We start from the raw sequence: 25969 nt of genomic DNA, 5'->3' as shown, positions 1-25969 counted from the left end.
ATTGTTTAAAATTTTGTAAAACCAATAAAAAAATATTTCAAAAAAAAAAAAGGATGGTAAACATGTATATAGGCAAGCCAAGTGAAAAGATGCAACCTTCTTCCTATTGTGACATTACAACACAAGCAATGTCCTGTATTTATGTGTCTGGTCCCACCATTAGTAGGAATTAATCTAAAAAAAAAAAAAAGGATATTACAAAATGTTTCACTTCCCTCTTTAATGATTCAGTTCCTAGCAGGCTGAATCTAAAAATAAAATGTGAGTGATTGCCACATTCACTCAGCTGTTAACATCTCTTCACTCAAAAATGTCTTGGCACTGGACTGCAAAGGTAGTTTTTGCATGAAATATGTGCTCCTAAATTTGGACTCTTACAACACAAGCATTTGGAAATATTGGAAGTGCGGGAGTTAGAACTTCTAGCAATTTTCAAAGTGTGTTAACTTTCTCTTTCTGCAGAGAAAAAAGTTTGAGGAAGTGCAAAGATTACACAACAAAATTATGAAAGAGAGCAGCAACACCGTCCTACTGCAGTTGCTATATGTGGAGAAATGCCACCCTATTTTAGGGCATCACTCCTGTCCTTGTACTGCTCAGGGAGAAAAGAGAAGCAGGGCCACCTACCATAAATCTACTGAGAAGTAGGGATGGGGGAGAAATTTGGTTTCGTTCACATATTTCTCCAAACTTACCTAACTTCCACTTTTTGAAACAGTACACAAACTTAAACGTGAATTTTGTGGTGCTGTTTGCCAAACAAAAAGTGTACAAAAAGTAGGTTACATTCAAAGGTGCATTGTATGGCTTGCAAAAATGTGTAGGGGTAGCAAAATGGTATTAAAATACACATATTAGGAGAAATGAGGATATTTGTGCTTGGAAAAAAATTGCAGTCATATGGCAAACTGAAGACTGGAAGAATGAGGAACTCAGAAAAAGATTCATCCATTCCTGCTGAGAAGCCAGTTCCATCATGCTCCTCCTTCAATTAGCTGGTGGTTGTCCTTCTATCATGCTACAGCAGAGGGAGAAAAGGGAAGCAGGGCTACTCCACCTGTACTTGGAAAATCAGCAACATTTGTTTCCTTCTCATCTTCTACTGTTTCCATTTCAGCTGGTGATTATAAGAACTTTGTAACTAAGAATTAGCGCCTGAGTATATTTCTTTCCCTTCTCTCTCCCCAATGCCTTTTGCGTTGCAAATTGTAGCTGTTCTGCGAGCCTCTTGCAGCCAAAGAGTAGGGTAAAAATAAAAAATGGAAAACTTGCATGTGGGAAATAGCCAAAACAAATCTAGCACTCAGACAATGCTTCCCTATCCCTCGCCTCACTTCAAACAACTGAGGTACATCATTGGTTCTGTTGCAAATCACTGAATGACAAATGATGGATGCCGCCCATTTTCACACACAGCAGGGCTGAATCAGAATAGAAAACAGATTTGCTAGGATCTGGCAAATTCCTCTCCAGGGTTGGAAGACTGAGCTGCATACGCCATGCAACACATGAGCAAATATAGTCTCTGCCACTATCATAGCATCATGCATGCTCTATGTATGTAGAATTCTCTACCTCACTCTAGTACTTTTTGGCATTATAGAACAGATGCCATTGCAAGAGGCTTTGTGCATGGGCTAAAGCACTGGGGAAGACTGTGGACCATCTGGATTCCAGAGTAGGTTGGATGGATGTTGACCTCTATATGATATATGAATTGAAAATCTAGGCCTTGCAATTTTTTTCAAAGGAGAATCCATTTTTTCCTTGGTAACACCCCTATTTCTGTAGTCCAAGTGGAAGTCTGCAATAAATGGCTTGCAATAAATGCAATGAAGGTAAGGTAAAGGTAAAGGGACCCCTGACCATTAGGTCCAGTTGTGACCGACTCTGGGGTTGCGGCGCTCATCTCGCTTTATTGGCCTAGGGAGCCGGCGTACAGCTTCTGGGTCATGTGGCCAGCATGACTAAGCCGCTTCTGGCGAACCAGAGCAGTGCACGGAAACACCGTTTACCTTCCCGCTGGAGTGGTACCTATTTATTTACTTGCACTTTGACGTGCTTTTGAACTGCTAGGTTGGCAGGAGCAGGGACCGAGCAACGGGAGCTCACCCCGTCACGGGGATTCGAATTGACGACCTTCTGATCGGCAAGTCCTAGGCTCTGTGGTTTAGATCACAGCGCCACCCACGTCCCTTAGGCAATGAAGGAAGGCTTGGTTAAATGAAACAAAGACATTAGATGTTGTAGGGAGCAGACCAATAATTATTAAGACCAAATTGTACTGTGTCCACATCTGAATTGTGGAACTACAGAGCAGCTGATTACAGATCCGAAAAGGATGCAGGTATTCATATGATCATTATCATTTGTTCAAGACCATTGATCTAAACAAGACTAACATGTTAAAGATCACTCGCATCATCTGCATCAATACAAAAGTTTCAGGATCTAAGTAATCAAGGAGCACTTTAATGTTGGGCACCTTTTTCAGTAGTCCAACAAAAAGCTCTTAGAGTGTAGTGCTATGCATATGTACTTGGACATATCTCTTGCTATGTTTGCTATAGACTTTACACATTTTCTGTTCTTAGTTCAATGGAGCATCGCATCCCAAAGGAAGCAGTTCAAACACTTACTACAATTTACAGTATTCACTCTGTGTATTCTCCTTGCATCTGTTGAACGGCCTTAAGAATACGGAGTACTTAAACAGAATCCAGCCTGTAGAGATTGAAAAAGTGATGTAATAACATGTTCAGAGAACACCTGGAAAAGTAAACATATGAACTTTATTATTTGCTTTTGATGCTTATCCTGAATTTATTCAGCCAGACATCACAAAGAGAATTGATTTGATTCAGCATGAGAGCAAACTTCTTTGATTGTGCATCTTATTTCTGTGAAAAGTAGATTCGCTGATATGAGGAAGAGGTAGTGTTGGGCTCTGATAATGACATGTACGGAAGCTTATTCCCTAACCCTTTCCCATTCTTTTCTTTGTTTTTTGGCAGTCATAATTTTAGACACCTAATAAGACAATTTCTTGAAAGAGTGGCTTCCAGTTGTCAGAATTTGCCAGTGTGAAGCTATTCATGTTAACATATTAACCTGATGGAGAAGCGCTTGCTAATTTCCACATTTAATCTTTTTGAACCTGCCTTTCCCAAACCTCCTTCCCCTAACTGGGGTCCAAGACTTGAAATAAGCCCAACTAGGGAGGAAACTGAGGTTTGGGAAGGGGTCATGGTCTGAAAAACAACAGGTAGAGGAATGGCTAGGAACTCCCCTTCTGCCTGTCACTTTTCTTAATCACCCCCATCCTGCTTGACAGCTAGTCGGTGGCAGTCTATATATGAAGACATGGGTCTGCTGCCATCCTGTCTTGTTCCACTCTTAAATTGTTAGGCATCATTCATCACCAACACATAGTATCCAGCAGGCATCAAATTCCTTCTTGGATCAGCCAAACTGTGCCTAATCAAACTCAGACTTTGGTAACTTAAAAGCATTGATCTTTGATTAAAGCAACCACTAAGTTGTTCTTGGCAGTTGTAGTACATATGTATGGAGTAACTGCCTAGATCCATGTGAGAGATGCTGTGCTGCCCATAGGATGGCTTGTGATCCAATAGAGGTGTCTGCTAACCTAAGAGGGGGGCCCTTTCCCATTGCAGACCTCATGCCACCTTCCATACTATTCTGGAAGGTCCCCCAATCCCCTGGAACACAGGGGGCTGCAGCAGAGAAGGGAATTTGTAGGAAATCATTTGCCCACCTCCTTTATCAGCAGATGCCTCTGTCAGATAAAAGAAAAAAAGAACATTCCATGAGCAAGACAGCAACAGTGGATTTTGACTGCACATACAACATGTTTAAAACACAATGTTTTAAAACATGAGCTTAACTTCCATGGAGGCCTGTCAGAAAATGAATTACAATTCCAAATATTGCTGATGTAACACTGTAGGTCTAACTACTGTTTGCCAAGCAGAACACCTGAGGTGAAAATTATCAATGTCACATGACTTTAATAGATGTTGACATGGAAACATAGTGTATGAAAGTGGAATTAATATACAGTATTAGGTGACTTATCATAGCATATGCTGAAAATGCAGATGTTATAGGAAATCATGTTCCCCATAAGGCATATTTCTTTATCAAGTGTGGCCAATAAAATACTTAAAGTGATCCAGTCTTAGATCAAAGAACAAACCCATTAAAGAGATAAACTGACACTGGTAACACTACCCATTTCCCCAAAGGAGGAACACCACTAGGGGGTGTTGGTGGAACAAGGGGTAATGTACCAGAACAAATGAAAGCATGAGCCCTCTAACTTTTACGTGTCATCATGAATTTAGGAAGCATAAGGGCCATCTGAACAAACAATTGTTCATTTACCTACATATCTGAGCTACTAAATAGGTGTTTTTATTAAGTGAATTCCTTAATCTGGGGCTAATGAGGAATTCACTCCCTGAGCAAGGAGTTCAGGATTTGACCCTGGTAGAAGGAGCTGTGCTTGTGGGTCTACATTCTTGAGTACCAGCATATTGTCATATGTGCTGTTTTTTGCAGTGTTGTTTGGTGATCAGTCAAACCAATGATCGCCCATGCAAGTCCTGTTCCACTCTAGGCTACAGTTCCAACACCACTCAAATCTGCACTGAGGCCGAGGACACTTCATATGCATGCATCCACCTAGAAGAAAAACCAAAACAGAAAATAAGAAATTGCAAATGAGTTCATAGGCAAAAGTGGATGGATGACAAAAAATAAAAACAATGGGCATATAATATTTAGAATTTACTATGCTTGAGGGTGTGGCTTGGGAGAGAGGGTCCAGGGAGAGACCAAGGGCCTAATAGAAAGGCTTTTGTGCAACATTTCGCCCCTGGGCCTGACGTCCCTCCCCTGGGCTGTATTGATCAGTATTGATCAGTATTGAATACTGATCAGTATTGAATACTGATCAATAAACTTACCATCCTTTTCCACTGGAACATGACACTTAGGGCATGGCTTCGTTGTTCTTTTGATTGTTTCTTTGGATGCCTCTTCCCATCGAGCCTGTAGGGCTGCGTGCTCATCAACTCCATATCCCTGTAATGGGGCGGGGGGAGAGAGATTGACAGAATGCTGCTCAAGCAGAAAATAGGACACGTGGCTGTTTCTTTCAGTTTGATCCTCCTATGCAGATAATGAGGGGGGCAGATAATACTTCCACCAGACCAGAGAAGAAGTTTCCAGAGAAGCAGCCCTGTTAATCTCTTGCCACAAAGCCAACATAGAGTCTTGTAACACACTGAATTCTCTCTATAAGGAAGATGTGATAAAAGCTCTGCTATAAGCCAGAATGTCATCACCACTGTTGAAGAGGGCTTGGTTTTGTACCCATTTTACACAAATGAAGACTAAAGACAAAAAGACCATCAAGATAAATCCAACAGTAGGGTCCTCCTTTCCACCTGTTGACTCTGTCTGGTTCATATGTATCTGGGCTGGTGACTGGCTTCAAGTCATTTGCCTAATCAAGAAGAGAAGCATCAGGTAAACTGGGTGTTTTCAGCTCCAAAGTGAGACTGTGTCCATGGTGGAAGGGACAGGGGCCTGCACCCCACAAAGTCCATCACTAGCCCATATCTGAAGCAGCCAATTGAACCAAATCACACAGTTAAACAGTTTCCTTCTACCTCTTCTTCATTAGATAGATAGATAGATAGATAGATAGATAGATAAATAGATAGACAGATAGATGGGGGCGATATATTACATGAAAATTAACCAGTGTTAGAAAGATAGAATTGTGGAGTTGGAAGGGACCCAAGGGTCATCTAGCCGTGCAATGCAAGAAAATGCAGGTAGCCCAAAAGGGGATCAAAATGTGCAACATTGGTGTTATCAGCACCATGGTTACAACTGAGCTAACTGACATTGACATAACCTTGTACTAAATTCCCCTCTTTCCTTGACATCTTCCTCCTCTTCTCCAGTATGACAGATTTATTCTTTTATGCTGTTTCTCCCAGTGACATTTCATTATGCCATGTTATTCCCCCTATAATAACATCAACCAAGCTGCAAGCACACAGAAATCATTTGCATCACTTCTGCATATCAAAGCGCTTGACATTTCTGTATTTTGTAACTTGATAAATGGTATTGCGTGACTGGGTATTATTATCTTAGCAAAACAAATCAGGCCAGCATATATATTCACCATCTTCCAGGAATCACCACAATTAACTTGTTTTGGGAAAGCTCATCGCAAAATCCCACACTGAAGCCAAATTATGAAATTGTGACTACCAGTTATGCATTGCTATATGATTATAGGAAACCATCACCTATGTGTAAAAGACCGGCCTTCTCAATCATGCATACCTGCAGCAAAAACAGATTAGACAGCTGTTGTTCAGCAAGCATGAAGCATCGCTTGGTCAGCAATGACTATAATAGTTATGAACTTCTTGCCATCTTCTGGTGATGGCAAGAACTGCAGGGTGAAAGCAATTCCAGATGATCAAGCTCTCTTCATCAATCCGTTTTGCAGAACTTTTCATTTTGCCATCAGGACATGCTTTGGAATGATTAACAGAACCTTTTGCCTTTCCCTAGCCTGCTTTTACATGAAGGAGAAATGATTCACACTACAGTAAAATAAATGTTACAAGATTTGAAAGGGAAATGTTTAGCGTCTGTGCCAGAAAGTTACTAGAACAACTACGGATGCTTCCAGAGAACCTGTTCATCCTGACTCGCTTGCATGAAGTTTGTGGGTAGGTTAGATGAAGCAAATGTTACCTCAAACTTTGCAGTGCATTTCCTCATTACTTTCCTTTATTGCAAAAAGTACAATGGGGGGGGGGGAGAGAGCTGGTTTGTTTCACAAGAACACCAAAGCAGCTTTACTTGTGGAACCTGAATTTGCCAGTATATGACTGAATTCCACCCCCAAAAAATCAAGGGTCTGGAAGCTTTAAGAGTATAAATAGCAGAATCCCTAAGCCCACTTTGGGTGACATCCTATATATCATCGTGTTAGGAACATCTGATCTTGACATAAGAATGTGGCTACATTAAAAAGATCATTTTCTGAATTTCTTCAAATATATGTGGGGTAATCTAGTGGAAGAGGGAGCACCCCCACTTCCTCACTTGTGTTGTTCCTCTTTGGCTTCCATTCGTGTGAGGAAAAATGAGAAAGTCAGGTCAAATCCTGTGTACATTGGCTCAACTACATTAAGCCAAAGCTCCATCTAGTCTAGCGTCCTGTTAGACAGTGGTTAGGCAGATGCTCATGCAAAGACTTTCTTTTCCAACTATGATTGCTGATTTGATTTATCTGATGAAACACACTTCTGTCAGCTGGTTCTTGGCCTGAGTGTACAGTGGTACCTCGGGTTACAGACGCTTCAGGTTTTAGACTCTGCTATCCCAGAAATAGTACCTCGGGTTAAGAACTTTGCTTCAGGATGAAAAAAGAAATCGTGCAGTGGCAGCGGGAGGCCCCATTAGCTAAAGTGGTACCTCAGGTCAAGAACAGTTTCAGGTTAAGAACAGACCTCCGGAACGAATTAAGTTCTTAACCCAAGGTACCACTGTACACAGGATTTGTCCTGCCCCTCTCGTCTTTCTTCACACAAGTGAGTGGAAGCCAAAGAATGACTGTACGAGTAAGGTAGTGGAGGTGTTTCTTCTACTGCACATACATTTGCAAACAGGCCGTTTTACATACCTTTGCAACTAGTGCCAAATTATGCCTTCTCTTGAAGAATCTTGAAATATATGTGCAGGTAAGCATAGAATAGGAAAATACTTGGCAACGCTACGGTAGTTAGCTTCTAGCAGGCACTGGGCATATATCACCTAACACAAAATACTTTCTAAATGGAATCAAAATGGCAGATAAGAGTCAAACTGTCAAAAAATAACACTGTAAAATTTTAAGACAGAAGGCACGAAAACAGTTTCGTTGCATTTAATAAATCCTTGGATCACTTCAATTCCTGTAAGGAGTATGAGAATGAGTATGAGAGGCCTCAATTTTTTTTCTTTAGCTCACATGTGTTCTCTTTAGTAACATAGTGCCACCATGTGGTAAAAATACTACGAATGCACCAAAGAAAAGTGGAAAAGCCCTCAAGTGAGAGAGAAGTCACTGAATGATTAAATCTCTCTCTCTTTCAGTGTATACATGATGGAAACTCTCCTTTGCTGTGTCATGAGAAGTATGTATATGTTACATTTCTAGAGGGGTAGCCATATTAGTCTTCAGCAGCAATATTAAAAAGTAATACTACGGGTCACCAACATTTTTGGACCAGTAGGCACATTTGAATATCAAGAACGTGCTGTGGGCTCCAGTCACAAAATTGCTACCCGGGAAGCATGGCATAATACAACATGGCTGCTATGGGAGCAGCCATAACTGAAAATGAGAGAGAGGGTACAGTCATTGCTCTCCCAACCCAGACGACATTAGGTTTACCATGGGAAGTCTGCTATGTCCTGCTGGCCTTGATTGTGGAGCTCACACAACATTGTTCTATCTCTCTCACACAGTGATGCTGCTGCTGTCTAATAACAACAGGGAGCATTCTCCAGCAACAGGAAAAATATACAAGGTGGCCACACACTCACTCTCATGCACAGGCTCACTGCAAATATATAGTTCACAGAAACACATACTGTACCTCTTCCTCCCTCTCTCTCTTACACACATCTCTCTCCCCCTCTCTCTGCCCAAGTGCATCTCTCCCTCTCTCACAGACCTCATCAGCCTGCCCATGAGGTGAGGTGAGGCAGTTGCCTCAGGGCAGCAGGAGCTGGAAATCTGGGAGGGGCAGCACATCTAGTCTCCTTGCAGTGTGCTCCATGCTTGTTGGTATCCTCATCTTGCGCCTCTGCTGCGCATTATTATCTGTTTTGCATCTACCAGTAAAACATCCTGGGCCAGCCCTATACTAACAAGACAGTCAAGGAAAACTTGCAAAAATCAAAGCTATCTTTGTCATCATGCTACATCAGGTGGCAACTGGCATTGTCCAACTTTAAACAAATTATATATTTATTTGCCTCCTAGCTGTGGCTTTTTGGAGGATTCAGCACACATAATGCCTTATTGTTTTCTTATAGCAACCTTCTCTAGGTCCCTACACAAGTAGTTCATAACTGCCCATCCTCTGCAGTCCTGTACATCCAACACAACAAACATTGATCAATCACAACACACACGTAGCAACCTGCCTTGTACTGGGTTAGACCTTGGGCCCATTAGCACCTTGTCATTTACTGAATGGCAGTAGCTCCTCAATGTTTCAGACAAAGTTTTTGTTTTTACTAGTCTCATATGGAAATGGCAGGGATTCAGCATGACCCGTTTTGTAAGCAAAGCACAAGCTCTGCCACTGAGCTACGGCCCCACCTTATGGTAGTTGCCCAAAAAGTAAATGCAATTTTTGGAAACAGAGGGTCTGTATATACTGTACATACTGCTTGGAGGGGAAAAACCTGATGTTACCTTTTCAGTACAGATAGGCAAGTATTGATATCTGAGATATCTGAGATTAACATATACTTAGGCATATAATGCCTACTTTTGATCCTCTGATTTCAGAAGGACGAATTCACGCAAGACCAGAGGGAAACCCTCTACTCCCACAACTATAAGCACAACCACAGATTGCTGAGATGTGGGTGAAAGTGTTGGGCCCATATTGCTGAACTATTTAAGTGCGTTAAGCTTCAAGATCACATTACTGTTGCAGCAACAAATAAAAGTGAATTTCTCAGTATTCTACTGCCAAAAAGTTGAACTTTAAAGAACTTCCATTTCATTAGGATTAATATATAAATTGGCTCGCTGCTTTACCCCATCACGCTGTATCTCCATGTTTATGGCTTTTTAATGGGTCTTGACATTATCTCAGCATAATTGTATTGAAATAATCTTACCCACAGTTTGGCATTTAGCCTCATAGGGTGAACAACAGGCCTCAGAACTACTATGAATTTTAAAGATAATGATCAGCTTATGATATTCAGCCCAAAGAAGCCATCCTGTTTGAAAATTCTCACAGTACTTGGAGAAACAATTTATGCTGTTAAATTAAGTCCCCCTTTTTAGTTCCAACCACAAAAGTGTCCTTAGTAGCGAATTAAATGCAAATTTGTTGGCAAGAAAAAGCTGACAAACTTTTCAGAGATGTGTGTTAACTAAATACAATCCCAAAAGGCCTTTCAAAGAGGCCACATCTGTGCTAACCAATGACACTGTTCTGTAAGTTTCTAGAGGAAGAAAGCAAAGCAAATAATAAAAAAGCAATAAAATCAACAGTATGGCCAATTCAGCAACTATGTTGAGTGCAGAAAGAAAGACATAATCCATAACACCTTTTTAGGTCCCAAATATCTGAAAGACCTCCTCTCTTCCTGCAGACAGTCTTAGATGTCAAGAGAAAACCCCCTTGGTTCTTCCAGTGCACTCTGATGTTTGAAGAGGTGACAGACCAGGAGAAAGTGTAGCCCCTAAGTTGTGGAATTCTTTTCCCATAGAGGTGCGTCTGGCATCTTCTTTATGGAGTCTTCTTTGTATGCTGAAATCACACCTCTTTACTCTGGCCTTTGACACCCAAGATACATATTTTAGGACCCATCCCATTCTCTTGGTGATAATCTATTTTAATTGTTTTTAATATCATAATTTTAAATTGTTGAGACCTGTCCCGGGACCTCATGATGAAGGGCAGGTAAGACATCTAATCTAAAAGTTATTTCCCATACTTCTAGAACTCAGATCTTCTAAACTATCTCTTCAACCTCACTGGGCAGGGCTGGCTCCATGTCTGTATCCCCAGGTCAGGAAGGCTGATGCCTGAGAGAGAAGTTTGTTTCAGCAATGAAGTAGCTCTGAATGAGAGCTTATACACGAACCAGAGGCTTCACTCCTTTCTAGCCCTCAGCCAGGCCCTGATCCAAGCAGGTGCTTCTATGAGCTCCCCCATACAACTATTCTCTCAGGAAGCTAGCCAGGCACTTTGATGACAGTTTTGAAGTTCCTGCCTGGTTGACCACCTGTTTCTGCTCATGCGGTCCTGGGGGAGATGACCTCCTCATCTGAGGAGACTTTAGGTTTGAAGTCCAAACAGGGCTGGACTCTCACACACCCCAAGTATGCAGAGGCCCTTGGCATACTGTACTTTCTGGTGGGAAGACTCCTGTGCCCCACCACCTCTGGCTCCCCTGGTGGCAGTAGTAATGACAACAGGCAGCAGGAAGAAACAGCATTCCAGTAGGCAATAAGCACCTGGGTCTATAGACTGCCATTTTAACTTCCTTGACATAGTGAAAGGGCATAAACAGAAATTAAAATGGCGGTTCCCAGGCCCAGTCACTCTCAAAAGGCAGAGAGCTGGGCAGGTGTCTGTAGTAAACTCTGCTGTGGTGCTGCAACCCTGTCTAAGAATACTGCATGATGATGCTGAGCCTGTCCTTGGCAGCCATCTCTTTGGCAAGTGAACGTACAGAATACATCATCTCATCTGCACTGCTCATTCTTCTATATATAGACATCTGTGGAATGGGGCACTTACTCAGCACTGGCAATAAAAGGTGGAGAAGAGCAGGGCTTCTCAGACTTTCCCAGCCAGGGAAGGAGACACATGGAGAGAGGGGCAGTTACCATAAGGATCCCCTGCATTTCTGTCTCTCATGATAAGCAAAGCAATTTGGGTAGCTGCAACTCTTGGCCACTGAAAAAACGTGTTTCGTTGTGTCTACACCACGACATGACCCCTCTCTGGAAATTCATGACCTGATGTCCCTGCTTGGGCTGGAGCTAATTTTCTGTGAAATGTGCTATGTACCTCTTGGGCTGTGGCTCCTTGAGTTTCGAAGAGTGTGAGGCATTCTCCTTCATGGTATTCTTCCTTACATTCGCGGCAGAACACAAACTGGAAAAAGAAGCCAGAAGACATGAGCAAACATCAGAGATAGAGGCATGATAGCACCATCATAGAGGGTTGTACACCAGCTGATCTATCGTCTTTCTCATCCCATTAAATTCTCATCAGCTCTTCTAATCATGCATCTTATTACACAGCCTGCTCATTAACACAATCCCATTTATTTGTATAATTTTCTGCTAGGAAATGAGATAACTTCAGAAATTGCAGATATCCTTTACAGACTAGCGACCACAATGAAATAAATTTATTTTAGGACAGCGATTTGGAAACTCAGTACCGGGGGCTAAATGTGGCCCCCAAAGCCTCTCTATGTGGCCCTCAGGACTCCCCAGTTGGCAGACCCTCCTGAGCCACTTACCAGCCCTGCTTTGCAATTTCCTTGGATGTTTTTGTTGGGCTGGGTTGTAACCTTGAACTCTGATAATTCAGGATGGAGGATACAGAGGGGTATGTGAATGTTAAGAAACCAGCCTATTGTAAAAAGGTAAAATTCACATTAATTGTTCTGCTCACTTTTGCCTCTGGCATGTGGCCTCTGGAAAGTTGCCCAGACATAACGTGGCCCCTTCAGCTGAAAAAGCTTCAGCATCCTTCCTTTAGGATCCTTTTTGAGAAGCTGGCAAGGCAGAACTGCGCTCTAGTTTCTGCTCTTCTGTGGTTTCCAGCAACAAGTATTCAGAAGCATACCATAGGCAGACCATAGTCATCATGGCTATGAGCCACTGATAGCCTTTACTTCCATGAATTTGTCTAATTCTCTTTCAAAGCCGTCCAAGTAAGTGGCCATCACTGCCTCCTTTCATTACTATCTAAAAATTATTCCTATGTATCATGTAATGAAGAAAGCTTGCCTTGACATATGCCACTGATCTTTGAACTATCATTTCCCAATTAATTTCACTGTCCTTGTTGGCAAGAGGAAAAGTCAATAATGTAAAATGGTATTTTTCATCCTATTCTGGAGTTACATAATCTTGACCCACCTTCAGAGAACTGAAGGATTTCTCAACTGTTAGCTACACTGACAAGCCAAGCTGATAAACCACTCTTGATTTCTCGATACAGAGCTGGCTCTCACAAATAATGAATAGACATATCGGCAGCACTTGACACTAAAATGTTTATCTGCCTCATGTCTCATCTTTGCAGTTCCATTTTGCACTCTGTCACGCTTCTGTTGTCACTTTAAGTACCATAGGAAATCACAATTCATTGCAGCACTGCAGAAATGAAGCTTATGCAAAATGAAACAGAACAACAGGCTGACTCCACTCTAAAGCACTCTTTGCATGGGAAGACTGAAGGATTGAGGACCAAAGCACCAAAAGAATGCACTCTGCTGTGTCAGTTTTTGCTGTCTTGAGAACTGGGATACAGCTAGTACATTTCCTGGAAAAACCGAAAGCTCTTTAACCTCAATGGACAGGATGAAGAGAAGAAACAAAACACTCCCCCCAGCTAGCTAAGGAGAAGGGTTGACGTCTTATGGGTTTTAGAGCTCTAAAAAGAGCATGCTGGGAAGACATGTTGAAACAAGCCATCATTCAAGCAGGGTTCTGATGAGCAGTAAGTTTCTCCAGAAAACTAGGGTAGCCTACATAGTGCCCTGCAGATGTTTAGAACTACAGCTTCCATCAACCCTAGCCAGCATGGCTGGTGGTCAGGGTGATGAGAATGAAAGGTTAGCAGGAGCCCAAGGCAACTTCATTCCCATTTTATTGTTTGTCCTTAGAGCTACCAGCTGCATCCACCCAACAGGGGCTTTGGTAAGAATGCAACCATTTGTCCCATGGCCCTCCATCCAGTGTGCTTTGAGGACATGTTCTGAACCTGAATCAAGGGAAGCTCTTTCAAACTTGGTCTCTTTGGTCTGCTGGATTTCATGAAACACCTTCACTGGACAACAATGGCTCTCCTCATGCCTAGCCCTACCTTCACCATCCCTGTGGCATAAACTCCTGCAACTTCGCCATCTCAGTCCTCAAAATTCCCTTCTCGGCTGGCCATGTACTGATTTAGCAGGTGGAAGGAGTGAACGGGGCACTGTTGAAAGCCTGTACAATGTTCTTTGCACACGAGCTAGTTTTAGGCATGGCTTGCCTGGCATGTATGTTGTTTTTCTAGATTATTAATGGAAGTGTTTTTAATAACTGTTTTATTCATATCTATTTCTTATGCTGTGAAACTGCTCTGAGGGCCATATGGTTGGAGAACAAATATATAAATAAATTACGTACTTCCTATGCTCACTGCCAGACACTATGTAGATTGACATGATCATTGTTTTTCAGGGGTTGACAGTGATTATCATGCAGTTGTCTGATCCAATGATGGTTCGACTATGAGCTGCCTATCTAACGTGCCAACCATTTGGGGGTAAATGGGCAATAGCTATTGATGGACGTGATCATCATCTATCTATAGAATTAATGGCTTTTTTAAAGAAAAATCCAAGTGTAGACTGCAACATGTTTTTTTACTGTAGACAGTGTGTGTGTTTTCTTGCAGAGTTTCTTATCTGTTATCGATTCCAGAAGAGCAGCTGGTTTAGTCTACAGCAACAAAAAGACAAAAGTGCTGTGGCCCAAGTAGTTAATGAGTCAGTCTCTAAGGTGCCGCGACTTCATTTGTCTTTTTAGCACTAATAAAATGGAGGTAAAATTGAAAGACTCAACATAGTTAATCCAGGTGGCACCAGGCCTTGCTGGATCTCTTCTCATTCAGCTTACAACTAATCAAAACACGACTTCTAAGCATTGCCTTGGCTCATTACCCTGACCACGTCACCCACTTTCTTTGCTTTCCAGCTTCAGTGCTTTCCCATTTTCTGCAACAGCAAACACCCACCTCCTCCCTTTTGCTTTCTTGGCCCCTCACAGCTCCTTCCTCCACCTCACCTATGCTCTCCCTTAATGTGACTTAGCCAATAAGGCTGCTCTTTAATTGCCCCTCTCTTATTACATTTACAGGCAAACTCCTTTAATTGCATGTCTTAATGTGTATGAGAAGGGGTCAGTGTCTTAATACATCACGTCTTCAATGCTCCATGGTTTGATATGCTCAAAAGCATCTTGATCATTTACAATATTTAGAAGCTGTACTAGGAGAAAAAGTGAGGTTAAGAACCAATAATAATAAAACAACAACAACAGCAAACAGTGATGTACATACAACTCAATCTTATATAAGAATTATGTATTTCCTCTAGTCTGCAAAGTTGTTGGCATTGGCACATCTTTTCACGTAAAAGTCTCTGGCCCAGAACAAAATGTTTATTACCAGGAGATGGTAGTTGCTCAGCAACTTTGGCTGCTCCCCCTAAGAAAAAAGCTCAATAACTGTGTTTGCTTCCCCTAATTTTTATTTTTATTTTTAAATTTGGGTGGGTGCTCAGCAAGTTCTACCACCTCTTTTTCTAGGAAAAAAAATCCCTTTACCACTGCGTTAAAGAGAAGAGCTTGGTACATCTGGATTATTTTCAGCCCTTAATTTCCAACTGCAGTATACTTTTATGCTTTAAAAAGGTTTTAGAGGAAGACGTCTACAAATATTTTCAGCTACTCTAAACTGTAAGTCTCTTACTTGTTGTGGATACTATGTGAATGAATAAATAAAGCAACTCAGCAACCTGAGAACTTTTCAGCACATTAAGGTTGCAATTCTAGGCGCACTTACATGGAAGTAGATCCCATTAAACCTGTGTATAACATTGCACTGTAAATAGCTCTTTAACAATTGATATACAAAGGTATCCAGTTTAATTTCAGATTACCTTGGGGTCCCTCAAAATGAAAGAGCTGAAATGATATATAAGACTTTTGAGAACTTTTTTTTTCATGCCCTGAGGACCAGCAGCAGTCACGTAGGTGGTGCCTTGTGAAGTAAGTAGGATAGCCATGTTCCCTACCTCACAGAGGACACTCATCTATTTTGGCCCACAACTTTGCCCCTAACAAAGCTGAGAGTACACCTTGGTTGGTTGGTTGGTTGCTTGGATGGATGGAGGTGACAGCAGGGTGTGTGTGAGTGTGTCTAGAAACTAGCCTACTACACAAAGGCAATGTTTATATTCATTGCCCCACCCACTTTTGCCCCTAGTCCTACCTACCACAAGCATGTGACCCCCCCCAAGAAGGTAGCTCAGAAGGGAATGCTGCTCCCAGGCTGAAAGAGATTCCCCACCTCTTATCTTGTGTCCTATTTCTCAGTCGGTAGAGCATGAGACTCTTAATCTCAGGAACGTGGGTTCAAGCCCCACACTGAGCAAAATATTCCTGCATTGAAGGGGGTCAGACTAGATGACCCTCATGGTGCCTTCCAGCCCCACAAGTCTATGATTCTATTCTAACAGTGGCCAGCCAGATCTGGGAAGCCCAAGGGCTGCATCTTAAGGCATCTTAAGCCCCCCTTCACAGCTGTTTGCCTCCTACCCAGCAGCTGGTGTTCAGAGGCAACTTGACATTTTCATTAAGCTATCGTGGCTAACAAGAAGAACATCGGAAGAGGAGTTTCATGGGACTACTTACAAATGACCATAAGTAATGCAAATGCTAATTTTCATCCCAAAGGGCTGGGGGAGTTCCATGGGACTGGGACTTAATAATGAAAAAATCTGTGCTGCTAACCGGCCTCTCTTTCCTTAAACGGATGCTTGTTTCTCTGATAATCCATGCTGTGCTGCAACAGGGGAGTGCTTAATGCATTTGTGTCGGGGAAGGCCTATTTATTCTGACAAACTTATCAACCTCCAGGGTGTTCTTCCACCATGGAACTGATTTTACATCTCATCCATTATCTAATAAGATGTGAAAACAGTTCACCATCTCACCCAGAGATCAGGCTTATTTCCACTGAAGGCAATGGGATGAGATCATTGTCCACAGAGTTCCTTTCAGCATATGAAAGAACATTGGAAGAAGCTTCAAACAGGACCAGCATACAAAACACACACACAGAGAATTCAAGTACAGCAAGCCTGCAGGGAAGATGCCAGAAAATATTTTCGTAAGGCAACCCACTGCACAAATGTATTAGTTGAAAGCAGGCCTGTACAATGTTGTGACCCACAGTACTGAACACTGCCACTCACTTGTGCATAGTGGTTTACCCTGACAGGGACAGCAAAAAGCGGGAAAATTTGTGGCCACACAGCTGTGTTGTAGGCTGTTATGTGAGAAAGTGGTATAGAAATTCTCAAACAATTTGCGGAGTTCTGCTTTAAAACGAGAGTGGATAACTGTGCAATTCATTGGTTGAATCAATATCAGGAGTAATTGGCTTAAGTTAAGCCAATGTAAGTTACTCTTGACATTGGCTTAACTTAAACCAGTGTAAATTGAGCTGGCTTTTTATATTTAGGATTGTTCTGCTAGTTGAGCTTCGAAACACTGTCTCCATATTGGGAACGCCAACCACCCACTTTATCCCAACACTGGGAATTGCAACAGAACTTGGATTTCTGTGGAATAAGGTTATCTAATAATAAATATCAGAATTACATTACCGGTTGATTTGCAAATGGGTTTGGAAACCATTTACTACTAGAAGCATTTACAAGAAGGTGGCAAAAAGGTGTTCAAAACAAGGTTAAAGAAAATCACATGAATAAATGAAGTTTATAAAAACCTCCAAAATCTGAAAAGTATACCAGATCAGGAACACCGCTGCATAAATTGGAAGAGGTAGAAGAGACAGGGATTTTTGCACCACAGTTGTTATTAAAGCAGGGTTTCTGTAGCCTTCTTCAAAGGACCATGTTTGTAAAGAACAGCCCCGCCTAGCGGCACAACAGCAGGAATTTGGCAGGATGGTGGTGGGAAAGCAAGGAGCGGATTGTGTGTGGAGGGGAACAGAATGCATTTGCTCTGTTGTGGTTTCCTGGCACTGGAATTCCTGGCATCATGGTTACAACTTCTGAGAAAGGAGTTGGGGCTCTAATCTGCATGGAAGGTGTGTCATCAAACGATATGCCTGGCTACCTATTTCTCAGTGGGTTAGTGGTGGTTGCTATAATTGCTCAGTGGTGAGGGGGAAGCATGCTGCCTATGCACAGAGGCGCCTTCTTTAGCATTACTTAACTGATCTTTTTGTTTAAAAATTCTAAGCATGAATATACCAACTGATCTAACTTGGACTAGTTCATTTATTGCTGGGCCTCAAAGTCATAAAATGGGAGCAATGCCATATAACTCGTTTATGCTTAATCATGAAATGCTGAGCTATTTTTTTTTTTAAAAAAAATGCAAATCTATTATCATCTTTACTGTATTTCAGTAAGACTACTGAAGGGTAGTTTTACAATGGGGAACATTCCCGTCTTCACCACTGCTGCAATTCAGAATTAATTTTCTTGAGAAAGGGACAAAAGTTCATTTATTAATTTGCTTATGTTATTCTGTAAAGTGCCACATATATTGATGGCATATACATCCATACATATATCTAGTTAATTACAATCTGTTGCTTGTCAGCATTTACAGGGTTATCCCAATAAAGCATGGACTCAGTCCTGACTGGGTATTTACAATAAAGGGAAGCTGCAAGGAGTCCACAATTAATCTTTGTTATTACGTTAACTATATATGAGAGCTGTTAGACAACTCAGTTATATTTCCTTTTCATTTGTGCCACTTTGATTACCAAAGATATAATACTTTCACAGGAGGACACATGCTATATACTGGAATTGTTTTTAATATACATGGAATTGTCTTTAATAGTTTTTGCATGTGAAATTCTTTTTAATTGCTTTAAGTGTTGATGTTTCTACTTTGAGATCATTTATGGGAAGTGATTCATGAATGGAATAAAATCAGTTATAAATACACCCAGCCTAAAATGAGTGATTCTTTTTTCCAGAAGATGGCAGTAGTGGTACATGAATCAATGTTTATGGGAAAGCTCAGCCAAGCCGAGTGAAAGTCATGCTGAACAGCCAGGACTCAGTCCAGGGTTACTAAAAGCTGATACACGCAAAACTGGTCCTGACAAGCCCATCTCATAAAGAGAAATGGTATTCAGATGTACCGGAACATATGAAAAGCAGGAAAGGCTGCCTGCTATTTCAAGGACACAGAGTCTTCTTAAGAAGGCTGAATGCGACAACAGCTTTTTCAAAATGGGTATCCAGAGATTAAGATGCTAAGAATTAAATCACCATAAATTCAGATGCTATGGCATTTCTCTCTGCCCTACCCTCTTCATCCACAACCTATCTCAGAGCAAGGGAAGAAGGCAATGGGAAAGGAACATTTCCAAAGTAGGAATAAACACATCACTTTTACCATTTTCTTTATGGCAGCTTGAGCTGTCACTACAACCCAAGTAGTGGCTTGCGTTGCTGCCTCTGAAAAGCGCTCTCCAGTGGTGCTGTCAGGGCAAGACTCTGAGGCTGGATCCAGACACATCAAAGAAACATTTCAGTTAAACACGTTGTAAATTTAAACAAGGAAAACAGATAGAGAAAAAGGGGGCTCCACAGTGCCATCTGGTGGCACAATGTTATATTGTGTATACAACGCATATAAATTGCTTTTTCTTTACCAGTCTAGCTGAGCCCTGAGACAGACATCCAGAGACACACTTAGCAGAACAAGCAGGAAGGCCCTTAAACATAGCAAGGCTGGCTTACAACATTTTGAAGTAAATTAAGTCATATACATTATCATCCAAAGAGCCACTTATCATAAAACTACCAAGTCCAGAGTCTAACATTATCTAATTGTACCACTGGTGCACTCTCCTTACTAAAAAGGAGACGTAGCTACTTGGATAGGCAGCTGGAAGACAGAGCGTGAAGGAAGAGCTGAGTGGAGGGAAGGAGCCTCTTCCCATCCTTTGGACCCCTTGGGAAACTCAACAAACCTGCTGGACCTTGACCTGGGTGTGGAGAGGGCAACTAGATGGGACACAGCTGAGGGCAGCCTGAGGAAGTACCATCCACTTTGGGAGTCCATAGTGAGGGTGATATCTACTATGCCAGGAACTATTCTTGTTGTGAGGCTTTTATGGGTGAGCTGAGAGTTTGTCTGGACCCTGGGTAAGATCCCAGAGGCTGAGAGGGAGGGTGTGTCAGAATGAAAATGTATATGTGTGTGTACACACACACACACACACACACACAGTGCTTTTTTCTAAAAATAATAATGTTAAGAGGTACTCTCATTTTCCTACTCATATTGAAATACTGCCCCTCAATGAGGCCAAACTTAGATTCACAAAATGTTTAGGGGTATGCGTCCCCCCAGAATATATGTATATGTATATGTATATGTATATGTATATGTATATGTATATGTGTGTGTGTGTGTGTAAGTATAATTTTGTCATATTTTGTTTAAGTTGTTTGCTGTTGCTTCAATTTTCTGTACACTGCTTACAGATATTTTTAATATATTAAGCAGTATAGAAATTAAATCATCATTGCCATCATCATCACTGGCAAAGAATGTATAGGGAAGACTCTGAGGAGAAGTGGAAGAGAAGAGCTGCCTTGTCCAGCTGAGATAGTCACTGCCAGTAGTGATTTTATGCTCTGGCACTTCAATCGCAGGGGCAGCCCCATCCATTAGACAAAGGAAAGCCATTTGCTTCAGGTGGCAGATATGATCCCCTCCCCGACCGTTCACGACTGCTAGCCCCACCAGGCCTTTGCCCACACAGCCTCGTTGCCCTTTCAGAAACTGCTGTGTCGTGGCAGCAGTGTGGGTGCAGCTGCGGGTGAGAATACAGTTATAGTGACAGGGATGGCAGCAGCATAAGCGTGATAGTGGGGACCTGGATTTGCAGGGTATGTGTGTCACCTTTTGGTCTGATCCTATGCACCTGGAAAAGTGAAAGACTCCTGCAAAAGTAAAGACTTCTGAGGTTTCAGAATTCATATTCAAGGCTTTTGCTTCCTTCACTGATCTCTCATAGAGGCCTTTTTCTCATCATCTCTACTGCATATTTTTTGTTGAGATAGGCCACCTCCTTATTATTGGTGTTGCAACAACAGAAACACTCCTTTTCAACACAGTTTCCATAACTAACAGAAGGGCAGGAGGGGAAAGAGCTGATTATGCCCAGAGAGAATATGTTTATGATTCCGCCCCCCCAAACTATGATTTAGGAGATTTGCAACCTAGTCCCAATCATATTCCATGGGACTTAGTTTTGGAGACTCGCTAAGTATTCTTAGGATTTAAGGCTTAGTGTAAATTCCAGTTTCACTCATCTAATTATCTCCACGTGAATCATCAATATGTGTGTCCAGCTCAATCCTTCTGTGGTTTGTCGTTCTGAAGGTTGAGTTCTTATTTAGCTGGCTCACATACAGTCAGATATTTCACCATCTCCCCAGTTTCAGGCTTCCCTGCACAGCTCAGAGGCCCATTGAGCTGATAAACACCATGATTACATTTCTGCAGTAAAATAATTATTTTCGGAACTCAAATGATTCTGGCCATAATAGATCAACATCTATTGTCAATACAAACTGCTTCCCTAGCAAGAAGCCAATCCTCAAAAATCTATCAAAACTTATTGTAAGAGCTTGCTGTTTTCCTGCCTTTATTCTGGATTTCCAGAAATTCCTACCAGTCACCCAGCTCTACAGGGGCATCTCTGTATATTGTCTTTTCATTCAGCACAGCAGTCTATATATTCCCCATCAATGGCTCACAGTCACAAACAGATGACAAGCCATTGGACTAGATATAGGAAGCCAATTCCTCATTCCCTTGCGCCTGGCAAGGGCACTTCTCCATAGTCTGCTCATGTCTTGGTACATCATCTCTCTCTGTGCTTGTTTCCAGACTCTTGCGATTGAAGGCAGGCAGAATGCTCATCCCAGACAACTAATGAAATGTGGTGCTTCACCTCCAACAGATGGTAAAAACAGAATATTGTGTGAATGAGTACATCTTAAACTTACCATCAATTAATTAGTTTCCAAGTTAAGTTATCAGGTCAGTTTTAGGAAACCATGACCACATACCACAGTAAATACAGTGTTTACCTCCAAACAGATTGCAGATCAGAAAGCTGATTCAACACAAATTATTATTATGATGGCATTGGTTTTCTACTAGTAGGTCAATCAATGTCTACTATTAGGTTGTTGCTAACAGCAGCACAACCACTGTACACATATATGGCTATTTAAAAAAATAAATAGTTCCCAAATGCGTATTTGGGCTTATGATAGGCTGGGGCTGCCAAATGTATAGAAATTCCCGGACATATCAGGGCCTTTGTCCGGATTTTCACTTTTTTGAAAAATGGCAACCCTGTGATAGGCCTTCAGTCGAAAACTGAAGTGTTTTGAAACTGGTGTTTCAAGGCATCAGTGTGGCTGATTCTGAAATTCCTTTCCTGTGGTTTGAATGCAATGTAGCTATGGATGGTGCAGGAATGGCACACACAAAGTCCATTCTACCTGGGGAGCCCAGTGAGAAATGGACATAAATTTCCCTAGGGCTCTCTTCAGTCCCAGCCTTTGGGAATGGATTTTTGGTGACAATCATAGTGCTACTGAGACGCGCAATGAAAAATGATCTATGTTACTGGAACACACATGCATGTTTTAAAGCGTCAACATAAAACTGGAGTCTATCCATTTATTTAATTGCGCAGGGTGGCAAAAAGCCAAGTTTGATAATTAGATCTTGTTCTGATCATGTCCCATTACTTCTTAGATACAGCCTATGCTGGCCAGCCCTTCAGGTGATGGGCGTTATCAGAACTTCATTGATGGACCCCAAAAATACTTTCAAAATGAATGTACACGCTTTCTACCACAAGGTTAGCTGCTGAATTAACATTAAATGTTAGTAGTTCACACTGAAAATGGGAACAAAAGCACATAGCTGTGGGCCGCCCTTGCAGAAGCATTGTTGCTATTTGTTTGGGAGAGATTACCTGGCATATCTCATCATGTACACTTACAGCACTGTGCGTAAATTAAACAATAACAAGCTGAAACATAATCCAGAGTCTATCATCATAAACTCCTGAACGTGTATACGAGTAGATAATTAATCAAGAAGGAAAGAGGGGGGGAGGATATAAGAAGCTTAGGCTCTTCCTAGTTTTATTTAGATAAAAAACAGCTGGAGGAAGCTGTTGGTCTGCATTGAATCCTTGCTACACGCGCCAAAATACCTGTGTTCACATTGATGGTGCTTAGCAATTACCCCATACTCTTTGCATAATGGAGCAGGAAAAGTATAGAGCAAAGGGCAACTGATAAAGTGTTTTGCCCAATGCATGATGTGCTTGCAAAAAATGATAAAACTTATTTCTTCTTTGAACACTTTAAAATCGAAAACATATTCTTCAATAGGTTTCTATTGTTATTCCAAAGGCAACCTAGAATTTGCGAAGGACAAGTTGTCCTTACGATTAGCATGAATGAGCCAAAGTTAAGCAAATTAAAACACCATTCCTTTCAAATGAAGAACTTTTGCATAGGCTTGCCTCCCTTCACTAAAACCAATAGGATTAAATAATTATTCATTTTGACTGGATCATGCTAAAAAAAAAGTGGTTTAGAGATTATAAAGCTTTTCACAATCCTGACTATGGCTTAAATCCATCAATCATGAACCACCAGAGTTGGCATCTTCAAGCGAAGATCTGAAGAAAGTTCCTGTACTTCCCCTTGATAGGGACCCTGATAAGAACCCTAACACAAATTGCGCTCTAAGTACTGAAGGAGGTTGTATTTTAACCACTGGAGATGGAGGGCTTAAAAAAATAAACCAAAACCCAAAGAGCTCTGCTCTTCTAATTGATACATAATTGAGTTGTTGTTTTCTTTATTTTTTAACTGTGGTACATTTCATCATTGCTGTTTTGATTTTAACTGGCATTGTGAGCTGCCCTGGGGTAGTGTATGAACGCCATAATAAAATAAAATAAAATATCTGTGTTCTCTACTGTAAGGTGTGACTGCAAAAATTTCCTTTTCTACACCACTACGTGAGGTACAGGAACCCTCTCCATGGTAGTATCTGAAGATTTAAACTTTAGCCATACATCAGAATGGCTGATGTACAAAAAGTTACGCTAAGAGCAGGCACGTTGAAAGTAATAGACTTAAGTCCAATGATTTCAAAAGAGCTACTCTGAGTATGACATCACCTAATATATTTCAAATATCAGTTTGATTAAAAATGTCATGTTAAGAAACTCTTTTGCATACTGGGTTGGATGCAGATTAAGTTACTAACACTGGGTCCTATTGAAATCAATGTAAAAAGTAGCCATGACCACAATTTTAAAGTCCCATTGATTTCACTAGGAACTAAGTGAGTCTAGAGTCAACTCATTTTCACCAAAATTATTCAAGATGGTATGAATAAATGTACCATGGGAATTGGTGAGGTCTTTACTCTTAGATAATAAATAATAAAAGTCGTGTTGTTCAAAATACCATTCTGGATACAAATTCAACAGGATTGCACTATACATCTGGATCCAGCCCTGTAATCTCATTGAATGACCCATCATTCCACAATCTCTGGTCTACATTGCGAGAATATATATCTCTTTACTCCTGGTAGACAGAGTCAAGGCTGCAGATGTAGGTGTCAATTCAAAAGTACCTTAGAGCATACCTGAAAGCACATGAGCTACTCCACCGGTGATATTAAACTTTGCTAGAATAAGGAAGATTAATTTCAAGCAGGGTGTATTGGAGTCAGCTGCCAAAACAACAAGTAAACTGCCTGAAGGAGACTGTTGCAAAGCCTACAATTAAGGATTGACTAACAGCCAAATTCTGTGCAAAGTTTGGTGCACTTAAGACCTTTAATTTCAATGGGTTTAGGCATGCCTAACTCTGAACAATATTGGAATGTAAATGATCTGCAAGTCCATGTAAATCTCAAGCTTCCACATTTACCTCTTCCTTGAGGGGAATTTTCACCAGCCTGTTAAAGAGTTATATAACTGAATGTTACTATTTAATATGGGATTGTCTCCTTAGGAAGACAGAAGCTGCTCTCTCTATGCTTTTAGAAACAAGCACTATACCTTCCCATGCATCTTTTCCATTATGTGCATCTGATATCTGAAGGATATGCATCTTTGCACTCTGAACTCTAGACAATAAGAAAAGCCAAAAGCATTTTTAAGTACCATTCTTTTGAGAACCTGACAGAAAGCCGGTCCATCAAACCTGGATGCAAGAAGACTTGACAAGGCATGTGTTATTCTAAGATAAAACATGCCTTGTGGGCGTTGTGAACTATGAGGTAAAGCCAAATGCCTTCAGTGACCTGCAAGTGTTATCTTATAGTAACACACGCATGCCTAGCGGAGGCATACCAAATGAGAAAATAGCCTCAAACTTTCAAAAATTAAATGACTTTTATTAATCAGCTAAACAAAAGGAATAAGGGGCATAATAATTACATGGCCAGGAAAGAGCAAATAGCTCGTGAAATGCTTCATTCAAGGATTATTGAAGAGGATAATAGGGAGGTCACAGGTGAGCAGAATGAAATGTCAGGTGTGTTTTTCATGCTATCCTAGCATAAAAATTCTCCCCAAAGGTCCATCATTAAATCATAAGAGAAATGGCAAGATGGATAGATTAGAATAAATTTTAATTTGTCCATTTAAATGTTCTTTTACCGAATCAAATTATATTCTCTCTCTCTCTCTCTCTCTCTCTCTCTCTCTCTCTCTCACACACACACACACACACACACACACACACACACATTCATTTACACTTTAGTTTTGCCAGGTTTAATTCTTGAAGGACCCAAGCTAAGGCTACAGTGATTTCATTCATTCATTCATTCTATTTATTAAATCTGTATTCCATGTAACTCATTATTTGTTCCTGTTCTGACAGCAATCTCAAGGTGGATTCAAATTGTACGTTATGAAGGACTGCAGATGATGTAAGACTTGGGTAACATTCTGAATCTCTGCTAATAACGTCCCAAGCACAGACACATACATCTCCACTGATGGTGAAATTTATGTCCCCAAGATGTCTT

General features: G+C 41.2%; 1 protein-coding gene across 3 annotated transcripts in view; it reads right to left on the bottom strand.

The window, feature by feature from the left end:
* Positions 1-2773: 2773 nt before the first annotated feature.
* PRKN (parkin RBR E3 ubiquitin protein ligase) overlaps positions 2774-25969 on the bottom strand; it is a 634267-nt gene continuing 611071 nt past the window's right edge. For 2 of the 3 annotated variants that reach the window (XM_082215276.1, XM_082215277.1), the window contains 3 exons: positions 11874-11960; positions 4992-5109; positions 2774-4707 (listed from right to left, as the gene is read on the bottom strand). In XM_082215276.1, coding sequence (XP_082071402.1) covers positions 4598-4707; positions 4992-5109; positions 11874-11960 — 315 coding nt within the window. In that variant the 3' untranslated portion in view covers positions 2774-4597. The remainder of the gene's footprint in view (positions 4708-4991; positions 5110-11873; positions 11961-25969) is intronic. The other variant, XM_082215278.1, reaches the window with a different exon arrangement.

This window comes from Podarcis vaucheri (genome assembly GCF_965113315.1).
Source record: "Podarcis vaucheri genome assembly, chromosome: 3".
NCBI lineage: Eukaryota > Metazoa > Chordata > Lepidosauria > Squamata > Lacertidae > Podarcis > Podarcis vaucheri.
Note: the sequence above shows the minus strand (reverse complement) of the source record. Positions and strands in the feature narration are given on the sequence as shown.